The sequence below is a fragment of the Oratosquilla oratoria genome, chromosome 17 (assembly GCF_046742065.1).
Source record: "Oratosquilla oratoria isolate Oo_2021 chromosome 17, ASM4674206v1, whole genome shotgun sequence".
NCBI lineage: Eukaryota > Metazoa > Arthropoda > Malacostraca > Stomatopoda > Squillidae > Oratosquilla > Oratosquilla oratoria.
The window spans coordinates 13,066,316-13,078,815 of record NC_134793.1 but is presented as its reverse complement, the minus strand read 5'-3'; the positions used below and the strand labels follow the sequence as shown (position 1 = coordinate 13,078,815).

At 40.2% G+C, this 12,500-nt stretch overlaps 1 protein-coding gene across 2 annotated transcripts in view; it reads left to right on the top strand.

Moving 5' to 3' along the window:
* LOC143034427 (WD repeat-containing protein 48) overlaps positions 1-12,500 on the top strand; it is a 28,853-nt gene that overhangs the window by 14,890 nt on the left and 1,463 nt on the right. For both annotated transcript variants that reach the window (XM_076200467.1, XM_076200469.1), the window contains exons 6-14: positions 97-237; positions 429-583; positions 1,622-1,807; positions 2,912-3,115; positions 3,718-3,825; positions 5,848-5,956; positions 6,697-6,865; positions 9,561-9,755; positions 9,883-10,063. In XM_076200467.1, the coding sequence (XP_076056582.1) occupies positions 97-237; positions 429-583; positions 1,622-1,807; positions 2,912-3,115; positions 3,718-3,825; positions 5,848-5,956; positions 6,697-6,865; positions 9,561-9,755; positions 9,883-10,063 (1,448 nt within the window). The remainder of the gene's footprint in view (positions 1-96; positions 238-428; positions 584-1,621; positions 1,808-2,911; positions 3,116-3,717; positions 3,826-5,847; positions 5,957-6,696; positions 6,866-9,560; positions 9,756-9,882; positions 10,064-12,500) is intronic.

Genomic DNA, 12,500 nt, shown 5'->3' with positions numbered 1-12,500 from the left:
CTTGGTGTATGTATATATGTACTTTGAAGTGCACTTTTTTTTTTTTTTACATATATTTTTATTGTAAACTAATGTCATTAATCACCTTATTTACAGCTTCATCTCTCAATGGAAACAAAGATTCTATATATAGCTTAGCAATGAATGCACCTGGCACTGTTATCATCAGCGGCAGTACTGAGAAAGTCTTGAGAGTTTGGGACCCACGGACTGGAAATAAACTCATGAAGCTTAAAGGTAATAATGATGAAATGTTATAATTTGTTTCTTGATGATTCCATTTTGCATGCTTGGGGTAAAAGTAATTCCCTTGCCTCATGACAGGTCATTGTATTGAAGAGGTTAATGGACTGTAGTTTACGGGCAATTTAATGCTGCAGTTCTACAAAATATAAAATTTATGGATTTGGAATGTTTGTTCTTTTCAGGACACACAGACAATGTTAAGGCACTTTTAGTAAATCGAGAAGGCACACAATGTCTCTCGGGGAGCTCTGATGGCACCATTCGTCTCTGGTCTCTTGGGCAGCAGAGATGTATCACAACACTCAGAATACATGAAGAAGGCGTCTGGGCATTACAGGTATTGGTCCATTTTGACTTTTTTTTTAGTCAATCTTTTTTATTATTGTGAACTTATTCCATATTAGTTCAATCAGTAGAGCTCATAGGAAGTGTTGTACAACTTTGTGTATTATGGTTGCTACTGTACAGTTTCATTTAACTGAGGGAGATCTCCTTTAATCAAAAGATTGAGTTTGAGTTTATCATGATATACCATACCGTAAGCAATCCTTTGGCTGTATTTCACAACTTGTATGTTCAGTCAATCTATTGCCACAGGTCTCTCTTGCAGGAGACCCATGATTCACAGGTAACCAGGAACAGTCACTAGACAGGCCCAATCTATGGGTAAAGCTGTGACATGACACACACACACACACACACAAATTGGATGAAACAATAATGTGTGCAAACCCCATACAAGAATTTAAGAATAAACTAGATACTGTGAGATACATAGACGGGTCACTACAAGTATAGCTCCCCATCCCATATAATACAACTAGGTAAATACACACACACACGCACACACACATACAAGAATTTAAGAATAAATTAGATGCTGAAAGATACAAAGATGGGTCACCACGAGCATAGCTCCCTTCCCGTATAATGCAACTAGGTAAATACATACACATTCACAGACACACACAAATACACACACCAACACAATTTCTCCACCAGAGTTGGAGTGTCAACTCACAATCCAGCAATACTGAAGTTTTTACAGCCCAGGGGAGGATTTGAACTCAGATTACTGAATGATATTAGACTGTTAAATGTGTGTGTGCATTTTGATAATCAGTGAAAGACTTTCCAAATTAGTACAAATAAGATGATACTATTTGTCTTGTTTATTTTCATTAATAAGAGGCAAAAAGTAAAAAGTAATGGAAAAATGTGAGCCTTCCAAATATAAATGCCAGTTTTTGTGGTCTGCACATTCTTTAGCAGTACATTTGCTATATCTCTTCTTTATTTCACATTTATTGTAATATCTATTTTTCAATTCCAATCCATGATGCTGGTATATCATTATTGATTTTATTTGAAACAGGCTAATGAAAGCTTTAGCACTGTGTACTCGGGTGGACGTGACCAGAGGATCTACATGTCGGAGACACGCTGTACGGACAAGCATATACTTTTATGCCAAGAGACCGCTCCTGTTCTTAAGATGCTTCTGACTCCTGACAACTCTGCTCTTTATGTTGCAACCACCAGTTCAGCCATCAAAGCATGGGTTAGTGATACGTGTTTTAACTTACAAAGTCTGTTACCAGTAAACCCAAAGTGTTTGGAGGCATATTAGTACTCAAACTAAAGTTAAGAATGTGGGACTTGAATGTTTAAATGTGAAGAAAATTTGGGAAAGTTCTCTTTCAAATATTAAATATTTTAGAATATTATCCATGTATATGTTTAAGAAGCAAGTAAAGCCTTGGGGGATTAAAAAGTGTAATTAGAAATGGATATTTGCGAATGGCTGCTAACAGGAGATCATATGGAGTGCTTGTGCCAACAACACTGTATGGGGCAGAAACATGGAACATAAGAGAGGAGGAGTTTGAATGTGTTTGAGATGAAATCTTTGAGAAGTATGGTAGGGGTTACTAGGCTGGATAGAGTGAGAAACGAGGCGAGGAGAGTGGGGGTGGAAAAGGAGTTTGAAGATAGGGTTGATAAAAGAGTATTAGGATGGTTTGGACACATGGAAAGATCGAGTGAAGAAAGATTAATAAAAGAGATGTGGAAGGCAGAGGTATAAGGAGTGAACATGAGAGGGCGACCAAGGATGAGACAGATGGATGGGGGTAAAAGGAGCATTGGGAAAGGGGATTGTCTGTTGATGAAGGAAGAGAGAAGACAAAAGACAGGCGTGAGTGGAGAATGGTTGTGTATGGATAATGTTGTGATGCATGGAAGGGTGTGGGCGGGAGTGAAGAAGTATGTGTGTATGATGTTTTGACACAGCCCAAAGGGATTTCTCTCTGTCTTCCCTTTTTCTGCATGAGGGGCAAGAGAGGGAGTGTCGTTGATTAAACGAAGTGGCCTAGCTGTGGATGTGCTGTGTCTTGCTACATTTGCTTCTGACCCAGGGCAGTGGGCATGATGCAGGGATAACCACTCATCCAGGAGGGAGGGAGGGAGGGGGTGAATGGGAGAGGAATATATGGGAATGGAATGAGTGGGAGTGGATTTTATGCCTTTGTTTTTTTGTGGCTGCCTCCCTTGTAAGGGGGAAAAAAAGCCATTGGTGTGTGCATGTATGTATGTTTATAATATTGATTATAAGTACATTTATTTATACAGTAATTTAATAGAGTGGTTGATTTTTACTTTACAGCCTCTGAACAACCGCTTGTCATATGTTGAAGACTTTCACTGTGACAATGATGAGGAATCGGAAGTGTTGAGGCCTGCAATGACTCAGCCTGACTGGACTATAGCAGGGGGAACTTCCATCAAACAATATGTGGTGCTGAATGACAAGCGCCACGTGCTCACCAAAGATACAGAAGACACTGTTGTTCTCTGGGATGTTTTAAAGGTATGGCACCTCACATTTTTAAACTTTTGTTTGATACCACTAAAAAGATGCTTATGGTGTGGTCTTTGTAAAACTTCTTCAACAGTTTACTTGCCAAAGTATATGTTAAAAAATATATATAATAATGATAATAATAATAATAAAAATTACTCCTGCACTGTACTATTTAAATGCATACAACAACCTTCCACCCATACCATGTAGTACATCCAAACAAAAACATGATCACACTCGGACCACAAAACAAGCTCCCCAAGACCAATACATTTATACAAAAGCACATACAGGTCACAAAACAAGTGCAACAAGACTAATTCCCTAACTCCATACCCCATTAGACTTCCTTGCACATCAGCCTAACCAAAGAACCACTTGGATTAATAATTCCAAGCCCTTGGGATATGGATATGATTTATTTTGAAGTAAGAAAATAGTAAGAAATAGAATATTATGGGTTTGACTTTCTCCAGTCGACCACTTTTGTTCATGTAAGAATACACACATGCTGTTAGATTTTCACAACTTTCTCTCTAAGTTTAAGTTTCCTTACAACATAAGATTATTGTTATTCAATTACTTATTCAGTGACTACTTTTTTCCAGGCATGTATGGTGGAAGAAGCTGGAAAAGTTGATTTTGAGGAAGAAAAAGAAAAGAGAAACAAAGAAATATTTGTGCCTAGTTGGTTCAATGTTGACCTCAAGACTGGGGTAGGTGTTGCTGGCCTGTGTACAGGAATAATCTATTGTATCAAACATGGGAAAATCACCTGAGTAGTTATTATGAAATAAAATGAATGTATCAGTTTTATATTATGGATTCTAGATAGTGTATAGTGTATAGATAGATTATGGATTATACTACAGATTCCTTCATCAAAGATGTGAGATTAGGTGGTAAGGGAACTTAATTAAATAGTGCCAGGCAAAGGTTTTGAGATGGTGGATGAGGGCGAAGGGACATGAGAGATGAACTAGTATTTGGTTGCGGGTAGCTCTGCCCTTGTGGTTGATATTGAGAAGAGAACATACAGAGGAGATGAGACAAAATCCCTTCACACCACATCAGTTTCTCGTCCATTCACATCAACCTCCCCCTTCCCCCTTCCCCCTTCTTGCTTAACAGACCTCCTCCTGCATTCAACTCCTCCTTCATTCCACTCACCCATCCCCCAACTCATTCCATCCACCTCAAATTTCTACACACCCTACTGTCATTGTTTCCTCTCCCATTTCCTCCAAAGGCCAAAGCCATCCCAGTAATCTCCAGTCAGCCCTATCTTCCAGCGCTTCCTCCCTCTCTCCTACTCTCTGCCCCACCTCCCCACCCTCAATCCATCCATCCATCCTCATAACCCCCCCACACACACTTACTTCCTGAACATTTCCTAAACACTTCATCTCAAATATATTCAGGCTCCTCCCCTCTGACTCTCAGAAGTATACAGAGTTGCTTATTCTTATTTTTGTGGTAATTGAATACCTCTTATTCCTTGAGTTTTTGTAGAAGAATAATACATAGTTGGGGGATTCCAAGTCCCTTCACTCCATCCCATTTAATTGCCTTCAATGGCATGCATGAGAACTTGGTGGCAGAATATTCCTCCCACCGCACTCACCACATGGAGATGAGGAAAAGTTAGTCATAGAAGTGATTTTGAACAGTTCAAGGGAACAACGGAAAGGAGAGGCAGCAATAGTACAAAAGTAGCATCATTCCTTTACAAATAGAGCTGGTATACTCATAGACATGTGATGTGTGGCTCTGGTCTGTAGGGGCATCCAAAAACAGTTCCTAGAATATTCACTGCATGTTGCTTTGTAATTTCTTGAGTGGATGAGGAGTTAGGATCATTATGTAATGAAACAGTATGGGTAAACCAGCTTTGTCTTGCTGCATTGCATGTGACCCAAGATGTAGGCTGGGGACAGGAATGTCCCTTCATACATAGTTAAGATAGAAGAGACAACAAGTGTATAATAAAAACACTTTGAAAATAAGATGAAAGGTGACCGAACATTTTCGTCTATTTAAGACGTTTTCACAGGTGATAGACAAAAACATTCACCTTTTATTTTATTTTCCAAGTGGTTTTATTACACATTTTGTGAAACACATGTTTTTTGTGATTTATTTGCACAAGAGACAACAAATGTATAATAAAACCACTTGGGAAAATATAATGAAAGGTGACCGAATGTTTTCGTCTATTTAAGACAATTTCACGGGTGATAGATGAAAACAATCTTTCATTTTATTTTCCAAGTGGTTTTATTACACATTTTGTGAATCACATGTTTTTCTGATTTATTCGCATGAGAGACAACAAATATTTGTTGGATGGGCAAAGGGTAGGCAAGTGCCTTGACTGGGCCATCCCCTTTTAACCATTTCAGTATGACTCAAATTCTCGTGTGCAGCATCGGCTGCCATATGTAATTTGCGTCACACTACTCACATTAAGAAATATAAAGTCACTGCCGTATTACTTGTTCACTTTTACTACGAGTAATAATAAATAGAGTACATGATCAAACCAGTTCACAGAATCGGTGGGTAACTCATGTACAACAACAAAAAATATATAATCAAAACGCTGATGCCGGCATCCTCGTATATTCACTTGCGCCTCATGACGCCTACGTAGGGGTCATCATACTGAAATGGTTAAGGGGGAAAGGGCTTTTTGGTATATATATATATGTATGTAATTGAGTTGTATGCTTTCACAGATGCTGACAATACACTTAGCAGAAAAAAGAGATGAGGTAGATTGCTTGTCTGCTTGGGTGTCTGCTAAGGAGGCAGGATTTCCAACACATGATGGTGTAGACCTTAAAAGTGAGTGCTTTGTTTTTTTTCTTGTTCATCTTCCATGAGATGGATGGAATGAACATGAGGGGGCAACCAAGGATGAGGTGGATGGATGGGGTAAAAAGGGCTTTGGGAAAGAGGGGGATGACTGTTGAGAAAGGGAGAAGATAGGGGTGAGTGGAGAATGGTTGTGTATGGATGATGCTATGATTCATGGAAGGGAGTGTGTGGGGGATGAGGGGATTAGGGAGTATGTGAGTAATATTTTGACACGGCTCAAAGGGATTTCTCCCTGTCTTCTCTTTTTCTTTATGAAGGGACCAAGGGGAGGGGTCACCAATTATATGAAGTGGCCTTGCTGTGGATGTGCTGTGTCTTGCTGCATTACTCCTGGGCAGTGGGTGAGATGCAGGGATGACCCATCATCCATGAGGAGCCAAGAAAAGAGGGAGGGAAGGGTGGTGAATGAGAGTGTAGTATGTGGGGATGAAGTGGGTGGGAGTGGATTTATGACTTTGACTCTGGCTACCCTCCTTGTAAGGGGGAAAAAAGCCCTTGGTGTATGTATGTGTGTATCTTCCATGCAGTACATCAACCACTTTTACATGAAAACTTAACAGGTTTGTCACCCAGGACCTTACCTTTCTGAATCTGAGTTTATTGTTCACCAGTAACTCACTTCCCCAGGTATTTCATCCAAATATGTTTTACATTTTTTCTTTACAGTTGCAGAATTTGCTTTGATACAAGGTTTTCTTTATCCACAGTTAATTATGGTGAGCTCTTACTCAAAGCTTTATTTGAGCATTGGCCCCGCACATATGCCCTGGAAGACAACGGTGATGGAAGTGACGAGAAAGCAACACAAAATGGACATCCTGCACGACCAGGAAATGACTACTTTTCAATACCCCCACACACTCCTGTTATTATCAGGTAATGTACTTTATAATTACCTTGCATGTAGGAATAGTATATTGAAGTGTTAGTAAGTTACTACTTGAGCATTACAGTAAACCCTCATTATATCGACCTAATTGGGGGAGGAACCATGGTCAATAAAACCAAAAATTCAATAATCATAATGGTTAGAGCTTGCTGGCTGAGCAGGTCAGGATGCATTACTTGTAGCAAAGGTCAAGGGGATGGGGATTCGAATCCTGCCACCAGCGAAGTTGAAGCAGGGGCATGGTTCATTAAATTCCACGCTACAAAGTCCTCTGTGAGGGGCACTGTCCTAGCCTTCCAATGGGAGGAGTTTGTGATGTTAAACCATATCATAGTGAACAATGGTATATGAGGTGGAAGTTTGGTATACAAAAGTAAACCTCAAATGATATATATTTTGGTAAATCATACATTGGATGTACTTTATACAGTATATTTTGCATTTTGTGTGTGAGTTGTGTGTGTTGCATTCACTGCCGCCACCACCACCCACTAGTTCACTCACTCAATCACTCCATCACTGACATCGCCACTGATGACCAAACATTCAGCCATATATACCAATCTTTGTTCAATGTATCAGATGCATGGTCAGTATGTCATATCAGGGAAGATAAATCCAAAAATGACTGTAGTAGGGTACATAATAATGAGGGATAGGTAAGAGGCCTATACATGTACATTGAAATAGCACAATTGTTTGGGGCTTAACTCTTGATAACTCTATACCCCTATGGTTTCGTGATGCCCTGTACAAATTCAAACCATAGAGGAGGCATCAGTTAATTCCTTCAACATTGAAGTGCTTTGTATGAATGTTATACATACTGAAGAGGAAGCTCACTGGCTGAGCGGGTTAGGGCGTCATTACTTGTAGTGAAGGTTGAGGGGATGGTGGTTTGAACCTTGCCACTGGCGAAGTTGAACCAAGGGCATGGTTCATTAGATTCCACACTACAAAGTCCTCTGTGAGGAGCACCGTCCTAGCCCTCTGATAGGGGGAGCTTGTGACGTTAAACCATATCATCATCACATACTGAAGAGCCTTTTCTCCCATATAAGAACATAAGAAATAAAGGAGACTGCAAGAGACCATAAGGCCTACACTAGGCAGCTCCGTATCCATCACCACCTGTCATCCCCATCCATAAAGTTGTCTAATCGTTTTTTAAAACAACTGATAGTTTCAGCGCTTACTACATGGTTACTAAGTTTATTCCATTCATCGACCACCCTATTAGTAAACCAATTCTTGCCTATTTCCTTCTTAAATCTAAATTTGTCCAGTTTATACCCATTACTGCGAGTCCTGCCCTGTTGTTTTATTATGATGACCTTGAAGCGGCCTTGTTTGCATCACCCTTGTTATAGCCTTTGATCCACTTGAACACTTCTATTAGATCACCCCGCACTCTGCGTCTTTCCAGAGAGTGTAAGTTTAGGTGCCTAAGCCTCTCTTCGTAAGGCAAATTTCTGAGTCCTTGTATCATTTTGGTCATTCTTCTCTGTACTGATTCTAGTGAATTTACGTCCATTCTGTAGGACGGAGACCAAAACTGTACCGCATAGGCAAGGATGGGGCTAACTATCGCTAGATAGAGTTTAATAATTACCTCTGCACTTCTATTCATTACCGTCCTAGCAATGAAGCCTAATGCTCTGTTAGCTTTATTTCTGGTGCTAATACACTGCTTCCTGATTTTAAGGTCCGGACTCACCAGAACTCCCAAGTCCCTCTCGCACTCAGATTTTTCTAAAAACGTGTTATCTAAGTTGTATAAGGATGGTGTCTGAGTTAAGATGCACACCAACCCTTCACTCATCCAGAACCCATCCAAAACCCCTACCATCCTAACATTTCATGGACCAAGGGTGGTTTCTGCCCCCACCACATTATTTGGATTGAAGGCAATACAATAAGACACAGGGCCTCCTCAGTAGGGCTCAACACCTGGAGCTTATGTAATCCTATCCAACTCCTATCCATTACTTATTTGTTTCCCTCTTACCTTAGCTCATCGTGGATGGTAAGGTTCATTCTCTCTGCAGCCCAGGTCAGAAGCTATGCAGCAAAATGCAGCACATCCACAGCAGGGACCTACTGCATTGTTTACAAACAAATAAAAGAAATCTACATCTAATATCACAAACTCGATGATTTGGTTTAATATCGCAAACTTCCCCTGTCAGGAAGCTAGGATGTTGCTCCTTATGTACGACTTTGTAGTATGGAATTTAATGAACCATGCTCTTGGTCCAACTTGCTGGCAGCAGGGTATGAATTGCTATCATCTTGATCTCTGTTGCAAGTAGTGACACTCTAACCTGCTCAGCCAGCAAGCATCCTACTTAGTACAACTCTCAAACTGTTACCCAACTTATAAGGGGAGAGGGTCTTTGGTGTGTCTATATTATTCTAAATAGTTGCTAAAGCTCTTAAAGCACTTGTATTTATTTTTTCCAGCCATATCAAATATATTCATAACCAGCATCTTCTCTTCCTTTCTCAACTTTAATGTAATCATCATTAATTTACACTTGCACTTTGTGTTATAGCATTGGGGATGTATCACAAGCTATGCTTGATAATCTTGTGCATGAGATATACTTTATGGTACTTTTTTCTTTCATTCTTTCTTCTTTTTTTATTTCCCATATTATCATGTGTATTGTTCTATGACAGTGAGGTCCAAGGACGAACTCTGTACCGGCTGTTGTGTGGAGATGCTGGTGGCGAAACTGAAGGGGTATTGCTCAATGAAACAGTTCCACCCTGGGTACTCGATGTGGTTGTGGACAAGACTACACCAAAGCCTAAGAACAAAGTCTATTTCTTCCTTCTACCACATGCATCCTCAGGGATCAAGAGGGAAAAGAAGTAAGGATTGACTGTTAATAAATAATTTGTGATGGTACAGTATGAGTTATTATATATGTTGTGATGGAGAGAGAGAAACATCACAGACTTGAGAGAAGTAATGTAAGTAAATTTTTAATTCTTTCAGGGACCGGTTAAGTGCAAATGATTTCATTCAAATCCGCAAGGTCCAGGAACATGTATATGAAAAAGTATTAGGGGGTGGTAGTGATGCAGGATCCACCTCCAACAACAATGACCGCAATGATGAAAAGGCAGAAACCACATCTTTGGCAGAAGATAAAGTCCAGCTCTTGTGTAATGACAAGGTAAAATGACAATAGGTTTCCTTTTAGTTACAGAACCTGCCCTACCATGCTTTGTCAGAAAGCTTACATTGAGAGAATTAGTATAATCATCAGTTTACATGATTTCAGCAGCCACATTTTGACAAGATCTAAAAAGCACGACAATATTTACACTATTATAAGGTATCTAAAGTTTTAGTTGCAGGAGGGATCTACGAATGTCCCATCTACTTTAGTTCCATATGGATGAAAGTTTATCCTTGTCCCCCTCCCAATGTTCAGGTTGGAAGCAATGCAGCAAGACACAGCAGCTCACAGCAGAGCCTGACAGCGTCCAATTCACCTCAAACTGCTGTCAACAGATTTCCTCTTACATCCACAATACATTCTATAATGCCCCTCTACCCACCCTGTCATACACTCTGTCCAAGTCAGTGAAAGCCCAGAAAACAACTATATCTTTTTCAAGCAAGTTTTTCTGACCAGAGGTCTTTGAACTCATTCCATGTGGCACTGATCATGACCTCAGACCCATACATAGGTCTTTCTGGGAAGAAATATTGGAATGTAGCATGAGGGGATGGAGAGGAGGGGTAACTGATTTAATGAAGCAGCCTTGCTGTGGATATGCTGTGTCTTGTGACACTGCTTCTGACCCAGGGCAGTGGACGAGATGCAGGGATGACCTGTCATCCAGGAGGTGCCAAGATAAGAGGGAGGGAAGTGGAGTACGATAGGAATGGAATGGTTGGGAGTGGTTTTTATGCCTTTGTTTTTTGGCTACCTTTCTTATAAGGGGGAAAAAGCCTTTGGTATATGTATGTATTTATGTAAGTACACTCACTATCCGAGTTACGACCTAGATTGGTTCCGACCAACTGGTCGTAAGTCGGAACGGTCGTAACTCGGACCGTATACATTCGAGGTGTATATTCAAGGACATATGATGCAGAGCATAAATCCAGCTCAAATGTTTCGTTTGTGGCCTCATTGTAGAACATTCTCAGTGTATGCAAAATATCCAATACTCTTTGATTGTTATACTAAATAATAAATTAATAATAATAAATTAATAGGATAGGGTAAAGAAAGAAAATATATTACACAGGATTCTTATCAGAGACCGAAAATACAAATTAACACAAAGATACAAAATATAAAAGATAGAAAATATGCATGTAAAAAAGAAAAAAATTAAAATCCACTTTTTGGTTGCACGTCATCTACACTTTCTTTGTGCGTACGGTCGAGGGAAAGATCAGGCAGTAGGTCTGGCGAGGCAGCATGGGAGATCCGTTGGTATCCGCTGGTCGAGGCATAATTAATAAAAAGAGGTTGAAGTAATAAAGGCTTAATAACATTTAAAATAATTCCCTCAAATGTACATGAAAACAAGTACAAGATTCGCTTCTATGCACTGGGCTCAATCGTCGCCTCCCATGCGAAAACGTTCGGTCTGTCTCCGTGAGAAAAGAACGATAATCATAGCATAACATTATTTCATCAAATAAATATTTTATGCATGGAACAGTACAGTGAGATATATTGTCTTATTGAATATAAGATATTATACTTCAGAACTCCAGGAATATCATAGACTTGGGTTAAAGCTATTTTTATCCATGTTCGTACACTACAGCTTTCGACTTTCGACCAATAGAGAACTCGAACCAGAATGAAAAGTACGAATGCAGGAATACTGTAAATGACTCTCTGTCTTGGCTTTCGGGGAAGCGTGTATCACCGATCTGGCAAAACTGCCCTTTCTGACCATTCCCACCTGCCCTGATTATCGGTGGGAACTGGGAATCGAAATACGGTATAATATCAATTCCAGTAAAATTATGGTATATGGTAGACATCATATGGTAGATGGTAGACACACTAAATTATGGTAGAAATACCATAATTATGGCAGACAGCGCAACCTTGGTGCGATGCTGTGCTGTCGTACGGGATGCTGGACGCCACGTGCAAACGTACAGTAAACCAGTAAACTCATAATATGTGCATGTAGGCATCTGCTGAATGTGGTCATAAGTACGGGTGGACGTAAGTCGCACAGGTCGTAACTCGGATAGTGAGTGTATTGTTTTTGTGTGGAGATCTTTCTGTGTCTTCTGCTAGTAGGAGAGGAGCAGTTATTTGTTGTCACTTCTTGTTTGAAAAAAGGCATGGAGAAATTATTGAAATTGGTAGAGCAGGGATGACCCGTCATCCAGGAGGTGCCGAGATGAGAGGGAGGGTGGAGGGGAGTGGAATATATAGGAGATGGAATGGGTGGGAGTGGTTTCTGTGCCTTTTTCTTTTTTGGCTACCCCCCGTGTAGGGGAAAGGGAGACTTAGTACCAAACCTTTGAGACAGTGTCTCTGGGTGGAGGTGAGTGTTTTGATAGACTCTGGAAGTGGGTAGTGTGAAGATGATACTCCCTAACAATATGTCTGACCTGTGGGACCT